The sequence below is a fragment of the Phalangium opilio genome, unplaced genomic scaffold, assembly GCF_054372755.1.
Source record: "Phalangium opilio isolate 3A_F unplaced genomic scaffold, DU_Popi_V2 ptg000540l_1, whole genome shotgun sequence".
In the NCBI taxonomy this organism is placed as follows: Eukaryota; Metazoa; Arthropoda; class Arachnida; order Opiliones; family Phalangiidae; genus Phalangium; species Phalangium opilio.
The window spans coordinates 153,503-170,653 of NW_028324244.1; the positions used below are offsets into that span (position 1 = coordinate 153,503).

The 17,151-nt window shown below is 37.7% G+C and overlaps 2 protein-coding genes across 4 annotated transcripts in view; both read right to left on the reverse strand.

Annotated features, from left to right (window-relative positions):
* AhcyL1 (Adenosylhomocysteinase like 1) overlaps nt 1-17,072 on the reverse strand; it is a 59,026-nt gene extending 41,954 nt beyond the window's left edge. The window contains exons 1-2 of one of the 3 annotated variants that reach the window (XM_089862460.1): nt 16,788-17,072; nt 12,996-13,094 (exon numbers count right to left, since the gene is read on the reverse strand). In XM_089862460.1, the coding sequence (XP_089718586.1) occupies nt 12,996-13,094; nt 16,788-16,922 (234 nt within the window). In that variant the 5' untranslated portion in view covers nt 16,923-17,072. Of the gene's footprint in view, nt 1-9,681; nt 10,482-12,995; nt 13,095-16,787 lie in introns of those variants that run through there. The other 2 variants (XM_089862461.1, XM_089862459.1) reach the window with 2 other exon arrangements.
* On the reverse strand, nt 1,333-9,662 carry LOC149588509 (uncharacterized). Its single transcript, XM_089862482.1, has 2 exons — nt 4,293-9,662; nt 1,333-4,222 (listed from the first exon to the last, which is right to left on the reverse strand). The coding sequence occupies exon 2, from the start codon at nt 4,010-4,012 to the stop codon at nt 3,497-3,499; it is 516 nt and encodes a 171-aa protein (XP_089718608.1). The 5' UTR covers nt 4,013-4,222; nt 4,293-9,662; the 3' UTR covers nt 1,333-3,496.
* Nucleotides 17,073-17,151: the final 79 nt, after the last annotated feature.

Below are 17,151 nucleotides of genomic sequence, written 5' to 3' on the forward strand. Positions count from 1 at the left end.
GAGGGGGGGGGGCAAATATGACTATTACATAATCAAAGGACATCCCCGTATCTCTAATATAACCACAGTTATGAGCCTCCAAAGTTTAGTGTAATGTTAATCCTATGGAGGGTATGTTTATGAACATTTTGCTTAATTACTCGGCCCCTGTTTGAGGAAAAGTTCCCTGATTTCCCTGAATTTTACTAAAAATTCGAATTTTCCCTGAGGTTTTTGTCAACTATTTATTTCCCTGAGGTTTTTGTCAACTATTTATTTCCCTGAGGTTTTGTCAACTATTTATTTCCCTGATTTTTCCAGGTTTTCCAGGTTTGTATGAACCCTGTGACTACGAGTGAAGCCTGAATTGGAGAAAGACCTTTACGACGGAGCCTTTGACCTATCGCGTTCTGTGATCTCTTTACAAAAGTTTTCTTTATTTTAAGAGATAAAAGAAAGAGTTAACTTATAGACAATCACGAAAGAAAGTAGACGTTTTTTTGGTAAAGAACCAAGGCCTTAACCGCAAATATTCTCTATCGATTTTCCATTAAAATTGAAAAGGTGTGGTTTTCATTTTTATTGAACTTCAAACGAAGTCGATCCATAATGGGTCCATAAGTGCGGTCATTAAGTAGTGTTGAGAAGGTAATTACGAGTACTCGGATTTAATCAAAATTACTGTATATTAAGGAGGTCGATTTTAATTACATCACCTTGGAAAAATTATCGATTAAATTGCGATTTAATCAAGGATAAATTGGTTATATTATTAATTTAAATTTTCTGAGATTGGGGAACTTGATAATTAAAAGCAGTCATTAAGTACTGTATTGATTTTCGGGGATAATTGTAGTCAAGGGCGGGTGTATCATACTTAAGAAGCGCGGTGGAAAATTAAATGGTGATTGTCACTAAATTTGAGTTAAATTTCTGTTTAAAGGGAGGATGAAGTAGAAAATCAAGTTATTTTTTATCGATTCTTCTACTAATTATAAGACCAGTCTGCATAGTGAAACATTCAGGAAATACTTCCGAATGATTTTAAAATTCAAATTAGGTTCAGATTTTAAGGGTAATTTTAAATAAGGACCTCCGACCAATCGCGTAACGCCCTGCCTTTTTCATTAACAAAATTCTCGTGGCACGCTCCGTGTCTCGCGCCATGATTGTCAAGTCGCGCGCAAATTTTATCAAATCTCGTGATAAATTTCATTCGACGCAGAATGTGCCAGGAGAATTTTGTTAACAAAAAGGCAGGGCGTTACGCGATTGGTCGGAGGTCCTTATTTTAAATTATCCTTAAAATCTGAACCTAATTTGAATTTTAAAATCATTCGGTAGTATTTCCTGAATGTTTCACTACGCAGACTGGTCTTATAATTAGTAGAAGAATCGATAAAAAAAAACTCACTTGATTTTTTACTTCACCCTCCCTTTAAAGAGGTTGGGCGGAAATTCCGTTTCTGAACAAATATTAACGTTAGAACTTAACGTAAATTATTGTTATTGTCTATGGAATTTCCATATTGCTCCTATTACCTACATTTACTCAATTATAACTCAATTTTGAGGAATTTAGTCTATAGTTACATCTATGGGTAAACTAAATAGTAGTAAATTGCCACCGCTGTTAACTTAAATAGGTAATTTTATTTTTTATTACTAAAATAAGTTCTTAATAATATTTTGAAGGTCATAGATTTGAATTCCCTAGAAATAGTCTTTGTTTTTTCCGTGACTTTTCGACATTTAATATTAGGCTGGGGAATTTTTATATATAAATTTAAGATTGAAGAGGTAAAATAAACTTTTATATGGGAGTCATGTTTTTAAAGATTTCGCGGCTAAGGGGGAAAAACATTTCGAAATACTTATTTCGTTATCTGATATTTAAAATCTCAATTTACATATTTCTGGATTCTCGATTAAAAAAAAAATATTTTTATCGAAATTTTATCAACCCACTTTAAGAAAATTTATATTATTTTTTTATAAAAATATATATTTCTTAAAAAGATTTAAATTTGCTATCGGTTAATCAAATATTTAAGAATTCGCCTTTGACAGCGCATTTAGCTGACGAAATGTTTAGTACTGGAAAAGTATATCTCGGTAGTAGTTAAACTAAAATACCCCAATGGTGAAATGATGGCCCATATTTGTTTTTGAAATATCAAGAAGTGATATCTAGTTTACTAGGTAGAAAGTATAAATTCGCAGCACATTTATAATCTAGCTTTATCTCCAGTCCAAACGTTACGTAGGTCCGGAGTTAAATTAATCCCCGCCGCCTCTAAATTACAACCAGCCAGCATCTCATTGGTTCTTGAAAACTCACATGAGCGCGGCGACGGGAATGACGAAAATTACAGTCATATTTTCCGACTGAGGAGAGGAGGCGAAATAGCCCGGCCTCCTTTTACTTCTTGTCCCCCTTGTATTTCGAAAGGGGGACTGGGACTATGGCGCGCGAATACTTAGGCATCTTATATCTTCTCCCTAATAAACTAGATATCACTTCTTGAAAATATATTGGCCCATTGGGCAGGGAGACGCGTTCATTCACTTTTAATTTCTCCCTTTTGCATCCCACCGAAATGAATTTCGCAACGATGACGAATAGCTTTTTAATTCCACTCGTGATTTAAGTAAGCTTAGTTAGTTTTTCTCTTTTAATTTATTATTAAAGTTCTTGGGAATTCGAAACACCGTACGTGTTTTTCTGATGTATGAAATTAATTCCTATTCATACTCATTTTTTTCTAGGTGTTATAATATTATCGAGAGAAAATGATACTTAATATTTTCTATTGTTAAGATTTATTTGAGCGTTATTCCGATATAAAAATCGCCAAATATTTCCGCAACGTTACCTTAGTAATTGATTTTAACTTGAAAAGTTGAAAAAAAAAAAAAAAAAAAATGTAGGCCGCGCGTAGCTGTTTATGTTGGGACGGCCTTAAGACCTTAAATATCTTTAAAAACTTTAAGAACTGATTACTGAAATTAAGGGAACTCAATCAAGGTTACGTCGATCTCAATGTGATTGAATAAAAAAATGAACAATCTGATTTAAATTATATAGGGGAATCTAAGCTATAGTTTAATAGCTACGTTCAAAGTGATTGGCTAGGTTATGAAGACAGGCCTGCGCGTGACACCCGCGGATATCACAGACGACAACTGTTTATAATAATAGGTTCAAACAAGGTTTGTCCTTGATGCCGTGGTACAGGGTTAAAACACTGATTATTTTTATTATTATCAGGTATATTTATTTCCCCGATGGTCTAAAATGATTCAATACCTTCCTACATAGCAATATCAACTGACTCTAGGCATAAAAGCACCCCATTTCTATTCCTTGTACACTAACGTATAACCCGGCGCTCTGTTATTACCCAGCGTCATTCCCTACTAATTAAGCATAAATTTAAATAAATTAATAATACGAATTTTAGGTTTTATAAAGACGATGAGTTGTCAAACTGACAAAGTAGAAAGACAACAACAATTAAGTCATCTCTGAATATATTAATAATAAGACTCGGGGGAAAATATAGAATAGAAGTAAATTGAACGCAAGAGGCGAAGAAGAACTCACTGTAAGACACATTGTACATTGGTGGTCAAAATTCTTCAGGATTGATTCGGTCAAGGTTATCGTCTCGTCCAAAGTTGGTTTGTCAATTTTCTCGACGGTGGTGGTACAGGGATTAGCGGCGAAAGTGACCTTTTTATCGGTGACCGTCATTTTTCCCCCACCATTCGTTTCGCACTCCCACGTTTTTTTCTTCCAACTTAACACTTTTAAATCACTAACTTCGTTGTAAGCTTGATCTGCGAAGACCCGTTTCACTTTTAACATCCGCGCCAGGGCTACACCGTTCTTCGTTTTGTTATTATTATCCGGTGATAACCCTAAACTGGGACTGAACTTTTCCGAAAAGTTTGTCGACTTGACCGTCGGACATAGTTTTAAGATGGAGTACGAGGGTTTCTTATCGTTGTTTCCCGTCGTGGTACTCATTGAAATGGTTGGTCTTACAGAACACTGGTATTTTGATCTATTCCCCGCTGAGGCTTTACCGGTTCTTGATGATATCTTTAGCTCTCAGCTACTGCACTCGTCAAACCGCGACAACCAAAGTGTTGATAACATCCAATCACTATCTTTGATGATTTCACTGTCTCAGTCAATATTGGGCTTAATTTCAACGTTGACAACTCCCAAAATAAACTTCAAATCGGGTATTTACTTTTTAATCTATTTGACTAAATTATTCAGCACGATATGACTAGATCTTTACTTCCGGCGGGCGGTTCACTTCCACGTGGTCGAACAAACGAAATATCTCGTTAGACCAGCAGCAGCAACAACAGCACCCGGCACCACCAAAGACGTCCGCGAGACATCGACTGATGTCTGTCAAAGTTAACTGGAAGCAACTCTAGCAGGGAAGCCAGTTTTTCTTCGTAACCTCGGGGCGGTAACTTTGAAAAACTTGGATGAAGAGAAGAAAAAACTCCCAATCCGTTTCACCCGAGGGCTTTACCCGATCCGTCCCAAGGTAAAGGACTCCGCGGGATTATTAAAATGAAACTTTCAAGCTAGTTCCTCGGATCAAGACAAGTTTAGGGTGATGATATTATTAAAGGGGAAAGATATCCAAAGATCGCGTCACCGGCGAGCGAGAGGTACAACAACAACTGAACTGACGTTTCTTAACAACGCTGCAAAACCTTGGCGTCACAGAGCGCCCTACAAAATGCTTGGAGCGAAAAACGTAGTATAGAAAATAAAGCAATTCGCGTGCTATGCGTGTTTAGCTCTAGATCCAAAGTTCCTACTAAGTTCGTTCTCCGCACGTTCGTTAAGACCAAAACAACGAAGATATCTACGGGGAAAGGAGACTAACACGCTATTCGGGTCATTAAGAAAAGACATCCATCCCCCCTTCCATCGCATTCGCTGAGTAAACACGGATAGACAGAAAAATATATCCCCTTTTCCTGGATATCGTATAATATTATATAAAAGAAATTACGTCACGAAAGTCTCTCAACCAATAACGATGATTTATATCTTCTTTAACCAATAAGGAACCGGGAAAGTAATAGACGTCACGAATAGCGGCAAATTTGAAGAAGAAGAACTCTTTTAATTCTTTGCAGGGTTTGGGATTATTACGTCACGGAAGTCTCTCAACCAATAAGGAACGTGGAAAGTACAAGACGTCACGAATAGAGGCAATTTGAACTTTGACGAAGAACTCTTAATTCTTTGTAGGGTTTTAGGATTAAAATTGCGAAGGATTTTAATATTGAATGAATAATACGATCCGGATGTTTGCTAATATTAACAATTCAAATAAAAACGCGAGGCAACCCCTCTATTGATTTAGTAAGTCGAAGGTCAATCTCGTATTAAAGAGCCAAGAAATTGTAAGGGCGTTACGGGAATTGTTCGTATCGTTTCGTTAATTTTCCATAATTTTATATGATATACCTGTGTACGTATTTATTCGTTACCTGTACAAACCCGTTACGGAATTGGAGGAAGAGGAGAGAGAAACTGCTGATACACACAAAACACAACACTTAAATTAATATCATTAACATTCCAAAAGGCCTTCACTGTGGAAAAAAATATATCAAGGTAACAAGGTGTGCAAATATATATACCAAAAAATATATATCCTTTCTTAATAAATGGAGCCAACAAATTTATTTATAAACATAATAATAGAGCTCTTAACGTCAAATCTTGCAGCATTATACAATTTCGGTAAAATATCAAATTTCCTATGGAACTATACTAGCCCAAAAATCTCAAATTCTGGCTTATTCGACAAAAACTTAACGACCCATTGTGTTATTACTTATTATAGAGAAAAAATTCAAAAAAGGCAAATTTGTCAAAATAATTGCGCGACTACAAAAGTCAGGGTTGCTACAGATTTTTCATTCCAAAATTCCCTGACTTTTCCAGGTTTTCCCTGTCCATCTGAAGCCAAATTTCCCTGACCAATTTTCAAACTTACACTAACAGACAAGTGAAGAATGTAGCCTTTAAAAATTCCTTATTTATCATCAGCTTTGCACTTACAATTATGCTAATTTTATCACAGATTTTAATTGAAACTACTATTTAGTAGTTAATAAAACTTTATCAGGAACTATCAGAAACAGCTAATGTAGACATATCATTGTCCCTTATTTGAGCTGGTGCGCTTATAGCTACACATTTTCTCGAGTCGGTATGCAACGGAAATTCCCTGACTTGTCCCTGACGTTTTACACCCTTTTTCAAATTCCCTGACTTTTCCAGGTACTGTGGCAACCCTGAAAGTCGTGGCTACCGACTTTGATTTTCAAAAACGTGACAATTTCAGGAAAAGGGGGGGGGGAATTACAGAGAGAAAAAAAGAAATAAAAAATGTTATAGTAGTTGAAAAAATAAAAGAGTAATGTGTAATGTCAGCTGAAATAACTGTAAAGTAGTCGTGGTTAAACGATAGTGTGTGTTTATTGATATAGATGTAATAGAGAGAGGGGCTGAGAGGAAATTCGCGTGATTATATCATTACCCCGTATCTCTCTTAGCTACCATTCAGTTCTATGGCATCGGAGTAGCTGTTGAATCATTAACCTAAAATATTGTTTTTCATTGGTAGAACCTTAATTGTTTCCGGCAATAATAGGACAGTATGCTTGATATTATTTCTTATTTAATTAATTAACAATGAGAAACTAGATTAATTACACAACCAACAAACTACAGACAGAAGTTGTTGATTTTGTCTCAGTGACACTAAAAGTCTAGAGTCTAGACATATACTAGTTAAGACAAATATCTGATTAATTCAAATCAGGGATAGATTTAATTTTAGAAGTAGGAATGGAGAACGGAACGGTTAGTATTTACTTCAGTCCGACTCATAGACCACCCAGTATAGAGCCCCTCCCTCCAACACGTAACGAAAAGTTTAAATTATCTTATTGGCTCACTTAAACTACGTTTTGATGACGTTGCTGACGGGACGGCGAAAAATACGTAATTCCATTCTACCTCTGTAGCTATGACCCGCCTCTTGTTTCATACCCCCCCCAGTCCCGTGGAAGGGGGTCCGGGACTTTGACGTGCGCCCAGATATTACTCTGTTCTCCATTCCTACTTCTAAAATTAAATCTATCCCTGTTCAAATAGAAAAGACGGGGAGAGATTTTTTAAGAACCAAAAGACTCAAATTAAAGGTTTTTTTTTAAGAAGTTCAAGTCTGATATCTCATCATAAAAGTCATTAATACCAATTAAAAAATACCCCTTTCTTTAATAAATTAATTAATCAAAATATGTTTTTCCCAACCGGCCAATAATGAAATTGCAACCTTAGAAAGTTTGCGCGACATATTGCTAACGAACGTGACCTTTCCACGTGAGACCTTGGGAAGAAAACGCCGGTACCACGTGCTCAAAAAAAAAACCGGGAGAAAATTTGTTACGTAATTTATTGAATTTCCTAGGATACGTCTCGCCACCTAGTAACATTCCTATCAACTAAAAAATTGCGGGAAATTTGATATATAACTAGCGGAAATTATCAAAGAGGAGAGAAACGTACTCCGTCAAAATTGGGTCGGAATTAATAGAGAATCGGCACCCTATCTTCCTTTTACAGTATCGAATCTACAGGAAATTAACACGGGACTGCTAACGACGTAAGGGATTAACCGTAATAAATAAATAAAGTGATAAAACTGGATGGATTAGCGGCGTTTAATCTAATCAAAAGCGCGAAATATAACGATTTATAGACCTTAAGGGTTATCGAGAGAGTTATAAAAATGTAAATAAATTTAAAAAGTCGCCGATAAACACGTTAAACGTTGTAAATCGAGCTCTATATCCAATAAACAAACTTAACGCTGGGCGTTCCCATTTTAAAGTTAACTAAACGAGTCATATTTAACACCAATTTCTATAAAGAAAACTAACTCGTTTCGACGCTGGAAGGGTGATTTTTACAGTTACACGGGGTGAATAAAATATCTTTCGGCTGGCTGATACTTAGAACCAGAAGTAAGATGAGACCAGAAGTACTGAGCTAATCAAATTCTTCACTTGGCGAAAGTGAATATTCTTGATAACACACCAACGGTTGGCCCTCTGGTAGCGGTTTCAGAATTTCCCCTCCAAAACGTGAGACGCTCGCGGTGGTAGACGGCCGAACTAGATTCAAGGAGCCGCGTCCGTGTTCCGCGGTTTTAGGTTGAGGGGAAGGGGGTAGAAAATATTTTTGGAACTCGACCAATTTTTTTCTCTCTATTGTAGGCGCGATGGAAGCGGCATAAAATCCTTAAATTTGTTCACTAGTGTCAGGATCTACTACCAATGCTAGAGCTCTTTACTTCTAGTCTCAACTTACTTCTGATAGTATTAAAAGGATAAATATTATAACTGGCAAGGTTCTTTCTTGTCTTACTTCTGATAGAACTCAACGTGTCCATTTCAGCGTACCTTTAGTAATAATGGAGACTAGTTTTTGGGGTTCAGAAAGGAGAGAAAGTTCAGCTACTATATAATTTCAATCCGGGATATTTAGGAGAGAAAGAGAGAGCGCGAAAGGGGTTGTAAATACCGAATGTTATCCCTTCAGGCAGACTCCAACTCAACTTACAAGATATTGGAAAAAGGAGTCAAAACCCTCGATCGTCAACTCATCAAAATAGCCACATAGCTAGACCAGCACTACTTTTACCACCGTAGGACTTTGAATAGACATCGTCTATTTCTATAGATTTCTACTAGAGTTATATATAGCCTAGGATAGTTTATCTTCATATTTTGGGAAACGCGAGCTATATAGGAAACTTTGGTGAAAGGCTAAGCTAATCCATCGATTCTGGCGAAAAACGATATTTATTCGTACACTTTTTCGCTATGCCTTTTTGAAATAAAATGAAAGTTGAGAAGTGCCCGAGGTGACCTTAAGTAAGCATAAGTTCATAAGATATGTTGGTCATAAGTTTTTCACTGGTAACTTAGAAACTGCGGCTTGTCATGAAGTGAGGGAGGTAGGTCATAGATTCGAGGTAAAGCGAGGGAGGCCTGGTTTTGGCGCTGTCAAAGGCTTAGTAATGTAGACTAAATAGGACCTAGATGGAAGTACTGCAAAACTAACCAACCGAGTGTAGGACTTCAATTCTCGCTTGTCGTTCTACTAGAACTGTAAGTCTCTCAGTAGCATTACGAACTTGTATATATAGTGTCCAACTTATGGTAAGAACATATCACTTATAAACTTATGGTAACGTAACAAACCGCTGTAATAGAAAACCCGCGATATAGCACCGGTGGGGCAAGGGGGGGGGGGCAAAACGTGTACTTGGAAAATATTGCTCAATAATGAAATGGGGAAAGGGATGGGTTGAAACGTGAAAAGGCCAAATGATACGTTATAAGAGAATTCCAAGAAAGAAGTACATGGGAATATAAAATCTTCTCATTAATATTGTTTTGATTCTTCTTAGGAATTACGCGTGACTGGAAAGAAGCTTTGGCAACTAAAATCTTTCCCTAATTGGTAACTATATACCAATTATAGACTAATTAGTGGCGGGCTTACTAATTAAAGTCGCTGATCCTGAGAAGTTCATGACGCTATATATTACAAAGGAAGTCATGGTTCAATCATACCTTAGTTTTTCGATGTTCCACGGTATCCTCTTTATCAATTTCAATTAAATCCACATCGAGGAAGACATCGGAGTTTTCAACTTGTACCGTGGCGTCAAAGGACACCCTGGGTTTATTAAGCCTCGGTCCGGATGGTGAGGAACCGGGTTCCGGTTGCGGTGGCGATGATATACTAATTCGCGGCACCGGGATGCTGATCTCCGTGTAACTAACCCTTTTTTCCGAATGGTCACTACTAAGGGGCGTTTCTTGATCGCCACTATCGTATCCATCTTCGACGGACAAAAGAGACGAAGCTTCGGCCGCGGTTGTTGCTGGACCAGACGCCTTGTTGATGACGATGGGTGATGAAGGGGGCGGGGTTTTTGGTGACGTCCCGACTGGTCCGAAAGAACCCCTTCGTCCGTCTCGAAATAATAACAGTTCTTGGTAATCGGCGCTCTTACGCCGTAATAGGTCCATAAAACCCTTCTTCTTGGCTTTCTCCATCGGTCCAGTGATTTGTCCAAGAGTGACGTCGCGACGATAACAAATCGGTTATTACTACGTCGAGGTCAATTTTCAAATCTCGAGGTCACTATAGTATATACTCTTCCTTCGCGGAGATCACCAAGTACTACCTTAACCGTTCAAACTGAACTTTGATGACGTATAAACGCGTCATGGCGCGATTTCCGAACTGTACTTGGTACTGCGGAACACGAGGCGGTTGGTTAGACGTAGAAGAATCTTGGCTTTTAGGAGTGATCGAGGGAAGAACCGTAACGTAATAAAACACCGCAAAATCCCAGTACTCGGAGCGATTACGAAGTTATAAAATGAAAGGCCGCCAAAGGGGAACTATACGGAGCTTAATCTTTCGATAATGGTTAAGAGCGGAGCAGGAAGGAGAGCTAGTGGGGGTTTAAAGTCAAAGATAGCAGCAGAGCGCGCCATGGCCATGCGCCTGTACTATCTTATCAATTCAATTGGGAAGCTAACCAGCCAGAGCTGAAGCCCGCGAAAATACACCACAAACAAAATATCGACCTTTAACCCCAAGAATTTATATCTCTATATATATAGGATAACTGGATGGAGCTTAGAGGCCCGCCGATTCTAAGGTTCGTCGCCAAGACACTGAGGCGGAATGTATTACAAGATCTTCTTCTTTCTCTTAGTTAGTTAGGATCTACTTTCGTTAGGGAACGTTTGCGATTTCAATTTCAGTATAGATTTGAGTCATCTCTCTCTCAACTGAATTCATAAAGGTAAGGGAATTAATTCTGTATCTTCGCTAATAAATTTGAACTTTGAAATTGCCCGAAAACCGCAGCAAACTCGAGTTAGGGTCCTCAAAATGAAGAGCGGATCGAGTTTCTATTAATTCCCCATGGAGGTATGGGAGGACGCTTGCTTTTAAATTTATAAAGACTTATGCCAGCTAGGGGTTTCAACATATCCACCGATCTATTGAAATTAAGGATTCAAGGTAGGGGACACCCAAGTTCCGTTATAACACGCGGCGAGCGAACAAGTCCAATAGTATTGCCAGAAGTAAGATGAGACTAGAAGTATCGCGGTATCAAATTCTTCACTTGACGAAAGTGAATATTCTTGATAACACACCAACGGTCGGCCCTCTGGTAGCGGTTTCCGAATATTCCGTCCAAAACGTGAGACGCTCGTGGCGGTAGACGGCCGAACTAGATTCAAGCACCCGCGTCAGTGTTCCGCCGCTTTAGGTTGAGGGGAAAGGGGTAGGAAATGTTTTTGGAACTCGACCAATTTTTTTCTCTCTAGTGTAGGCGCGATGGAAGCGTCATAAAATCCTCAAATTTGTTCACTAGTGCCAGGGGGATCTACTACCAATGCTAGAGCTCTTTACTTCAAGTCTCAACTTACTTCTGATAGTATTAAAAGGATAAATATTATAACTGGCAAGGTTCTTTCTTATTTGCTAAATATTAAATTCAGAGGATGGTTTACTTTTTAGTGTACACTATATACGATTTAAATCAATCTACCTTGATTTTTGAACATCCTTCTACGGATAATCAAGCTAATAGAATGGCTAGGGATTTACCGAGATACGTGATTGAGAATTGATCGCGTAAAATATTCCATGAAAGGAAGAAACCAAGAAAGAGGGGATTTGAAAGCTGACTCTCTCTCAACTACTAACTATACTTCCTGACCAATTTTCGGAACCGGAACCCTTCGGTTCGCGTTGAGCTCAGGCTTTAATTAGAGAGAAAATAATTAAGACGGGGTGGAAAGGCTTTCGTTAATTTGAAAGGAAAGAGAGGCATAATCTAGTCCGCCGGAAATTCGAACCTCGTCTACAAAGTCGTCTACGCGGTAGCTCTGCTATAGGCAACTGTAGTTCCAGCGCGTGTTCAACTTACAATACTTTTAAATAGTCAATTCTTAAGGGTTAACATTACAAATTGGACGCTAATTGCAAGTGAAAAGTGGAGTACTAGACGCTACAACTCTCACTGTACAATAAATACGATTAGTATACTGTTTCGGTATCACTCGATGTCGTCCCGAAACCAAGGAGACAAACGAGCGAGCATTTCTACGATTTCAAAGTATAGGGAGCTAACAGTTCTGACCCTGAAACGTCACACCCTTCTATCTCTTACTGGAGTTTCATCCCCCCTAACGGTTGGAAACAGTATTCTACGCGCAGAAATGCCAACCAGAGGGGGGGCTGCGTGACGTCAGACTATCTCTTGCCCCTAGCCAGTTGTTATAGCTCCCTATACCGATAAATTCATATATATACTGGCTAGAAATTACAACCCCTACCGTGACGTCACTATTTCGCTATAGTCGAAAAACGCGCGAGCGACGTTTTTGTAGCCATCTTGGGGTACTTCTACCCCCGTACCGTAACACTTTATTTTACAACATGACCATTTCAACTGGGGCTTTTTATAAGCCAATAAATTGGTAAAAATAAACACAAAGAAAAATCACAAGCAACAATGTAGGCCTAATAGGCTTAAATCTAGTGAAAAGAAAAGTTTTGAAACAATAGACGCCGCCCGAGAGCTTGGAGAGAAAACGGATGGAGGGAGCTAGAAATAATCTAGGACTAAAGATAGCTACGGAACTGAACTGAAGCCACGTGGGAAACGTCTTAGTTCCTGGGGTCTATGTGCGGAGGAGGCAATATATCACCCCCTCCCCTTATAGAGAGGGAAAGAGAAAGTTAAGGAGTAAGCTAAGAACCTAAAACGGCGCAAAAGCCCAAAACAAACCGACAAAATTATAAAAAAAAATCCCAAAAATAAATAAAAGAACAAAATAAAAATAATGGCTACCTGACGTTTAGGTTTAGGGGACAACTGCGTTCTGCGAATCCTGGCCGCTTCTTCGTCTTGTTCGACCGCTAAAGTTGACATCTTGTCGGTTGACTGCTCCTGTTAATCAATTCCATTTGTTTTAAAACGTAATCGTAAAATCAATCAATTTTTTAAAAACGTTCCCCGACGACACAAAAGAAACCAAACAAAATAACGAGTTAAACGAATAAAATCATTCCAATCCAATCGGCAGTCGAACGAAATCTGCTCGAGAAATTCCGATAATTCCGTCTCGTGATAGAGCGGACAGAGAGACGTTTACCGGTTAGAAATATTAGCAGAAGCATATAAAACTTCTCTCTTTGAGAGAAGTGTACCACTACAAAGCGAGCGGGGTAATTGTAACATAATTCTTCCCAACATCAGGAGCAACATTTATTATAGCAAGCAGGGTTACTAAACCGAATCACATACGCGATCTAAATAGTCTGTTCCCGTATCATTAACGCTTAGCTATTTGCCAAGGCGCATGCGCTTGTGGATGGATTTTGTCCCACGTCAAGACAATCAAGGTTTATAAGTTGATTGCTGCTGATTTAGTACCAAACAGTTATAGAGCTATCTCAGAAGCCATAGAGTGACGTCACCCATGCTATTTGCCCATAGAATCAAAGCGGTACCAAACATGGCCGCCCGCTGCCAAATCTAAACCCGTGACGTTTTACCTAGGCACTGACGTCACAACTGAGATAGCTCTATAGACTTCACCCTAGCAAGGTGCGATAGTTACCCATCTGAAGTTTGATGAGAGGGGGAGCAAATTAAGGGGGGGGGGTGAGCCTGGGACGAATCACCTTACATAACTGAAGTATTGAGGAGATATATAGTGTCACCCTTCTTCTATTATCCCCTTCTGATATTAGTTATATGCGGCGGCTACTATACATTTCCCGTTCAATATATACTTATACCATAGCGGAGGTTTACTATGGACTGGAGTTTATCTCTGGGAAAGTGTTCCAATTTTATACCTCCCAGTAAAAAAACAGGTTATTCCCATCGATTGCAACTAGCAACAACTAGAGCTATAGCTATACATTTATAATAATAATAATTCAATATAAAAAAACCCGATTTGTAATGTAAGGATTTAGATGCTGCCGGTGCTGGTGGTGGTACAGCTTCGGCTCTTACCGGTAGGTCTATTTTTAATCGGCGTTCTATAACGGACGGCTTTAGATATAAATCAATATCTATCAAAATTTATATCGGAAGGCCCCAGGGTGTGAGAAACGGGGAAAGAAATAAAAAGGTTCCAACTCTAGTTTAATAATATTACTGGGGAAAAAAAATACCGGGTTCAACACCAGCGCAGTGGTAAAGAAAAATACCGATGCAGGGTTCGTACAAAATTTTTGGAATGAAATTCCCTGACTTTTCCAGACTAAATTCCACAGATTTCCCTGACCATTTGCAATAATGTACATGGCGAACATATATGAAAACCAATCTGTATTCACTCTAATCATTTTTGCACAAGTTATTGTTATTAAAATTAGCCAATTAATTCGTTTAAATTTAACTTTAAGTGAATCATAATCGGAATTACCCTCAAATATATTTTTCCCTGACTTTTAGGTCCGTTTTCAATTTCCCTGACCTTTTAGGCCTATTTTCAATTTGCCTGACTTTTCCCGGTTTTCCAGGTCGTGTACGAACCCTAGGATGATGTAGTTTGGTTCCTACAAATTTTGGAAAAGAGATTTCCCTAATACTTCAAAGTTTTCCCAAATATTTTCAGCAGGTGCAACTGCGGGCTTAGTTAATTTAGTTGGAGAGATAGAATTTTTTAAATATTTCTGAATTTCCAGTCAAAAATTTATTTCCCTAACGTACATTTCCTGGTTCTCCAGGTTTATATGAACCCTGATAGTTAGCGTATAAAATGTTATTGGGAACGATTCAATTTTCAAAAACGAGGAAAAAAAGGTCAATTCAATATTTTTCAATTTACTTCATCTTTAATATATATTTTTAGGGTTTGATAACAATGCCTAAAGTGAGAGTTAAACTAAACAGCGTATTTATTAATGTAGTAAGGTAGCTTCGCCATTCCCAAAGCGTTGACGGAAGTTTGATCATGACAAATGCTTTCAATTAGTATTTGACAGAGAGCCTGGTAACAATGCACTGGGAGAGAGAGAAGAGAGGGGGGAGGAAATCTATCTCTAGGTTGATAAGCCTGTCTAATTTTCCATTGACAGTTACCATAAGTTTTAATTAAAACGTCAATGAAGCTAATATATAAAAAAAATTAAATTTTCCGCGTGTCACTCTCTCTTTGAAGCAAATATAGTGAAGAGTCAGAAGATTAATAGGATAAAGACTACTCGGTGTTTAAAAACTGGGATACAATCTTTATATTTATAAAAAAAAAGAACAAAAAGAATGTTCTTCAAAAGAAAAATTGACTGACGACAAACCGTCGTTTCGCAACATCACTATTTCTCCCGAAAAAATAAGTAAATCATTCCCCCTTGACAGACAGAACCTGTACCCTCTTACATTATATCGTGTAACTAAGCCTAAACAGGCTTTAGCAACTTTAACCACCACCACAAGTTTGCTTTAAGATTCACTTTACACTTATTTAGTTTCTAAAGACTAAAGAAAGACTTCGGAAACCCGATGTGAGAAAAAAAAACTTTTTACTATTTACTATTTACTATATTTAGTGGTAGGGCTCAAATCTATTTTTAAATCGGGGTAATAATTAGTAGAACGGTTGGTGGGGAGGGGAGGGAAGGGTTAATAAGGCCAATTTTACATTTATTATTCTACCCATTTTTTTTCTAAGTTTGCCAGGCCCTAGTCATTTTTTTCTTATTGATAAATTGAAAATGATTTCATTGTAAACGCCCAAAAAGTTTAAAAATAAACCTGAGAAAAACGGGTCATTTTAAAAAGTTCTATTGGAGCGTTCAGAATAGGAAATTTTAATTTTTTTTTAAATATCTCTTTTTAAGTTATATTATTAACGTATCAGAATGTTTAATATTAGCAGGGGACAAAGGGTAGGTGTATTTTGAGCTAAAACCTGCTTTTAACTTCTATATATATATATATATATATATATGTGTGTATAAATAAGGACCTTGAATTTTTATTAATACAAGCAATCAAGTTTATTCATTTCAGTGGAGAAAAAGGTTGTTCAAATGTCATTCTTGCCATAAATATTATTTAATTCGTGGTTTCATTTAGTTAACTACCTAATTTGTTGATAATAATGGTTTTAATATCTCAAGGGTGATAATGAGAAACACAATCTTATCTTGGTTTCTACGTTTCTAACACTCCTATCTTCGCGGTTTATCTTAGTTTACTTGTCAATAAGATAAACTAATCAAGACCTCCAACATCTTGAAATAAATTTCCTACTTTAAACATAAACACGATTTTTCTAAATAAAAACGCGTGTTCAAATTTAATGGGTTTCCTTAAACTCTAAACGCGAAATGCAATTTTTGTCTTTTAAGGGTTTTTTCCATAAAAACACTAATATTAGCCTCTCGTTTTTATTCGATATTTCTTAGGAGCTCGCAATCCCGTTATTTTGGGTCATAATTTACCATTATTGACATTTTACGAGGCGATATAACACCGGGAATAATTTTATAGCGCTTGAGAATTGAGACCGAGGCTTAGCGTAGGACGACATTTAAATTAACAAAGAAGCCGCTAGACCGAGGCAATATGCGTGGTATAAAAGCGAAATTTACGGGATAATAGAAAGTGAAGCGTACATACCCTTGGGTTACTCGAAGAATCCAGAACTTTCCGGTCTCGAACGTAAGGAGATCCCGCTTGTTTCGATAATTCCGAACTGTCATATTGAATTTTAATTGGGACTGAAACTTCACCCGCTTCGTGGTTATCCGCCATGCTTGTCGAAAGACAGAAAACAGTGTTGCCAGAAAGAGTTGCAACTTTGAAACCGTTGGATGGCGCGGGATCGGATAATTTTTAAATCAACCAATAGAAAAGCAGCACCCATACATAACCCTCCCTCCGGTGGGAGAATTTTTAGAAGCCAAAATACCAACTTAACTTGATAATATCCTCAAAGAATTTAATACAGTGTTTCTGAATAACCCTCAACTTTTAGGATAGG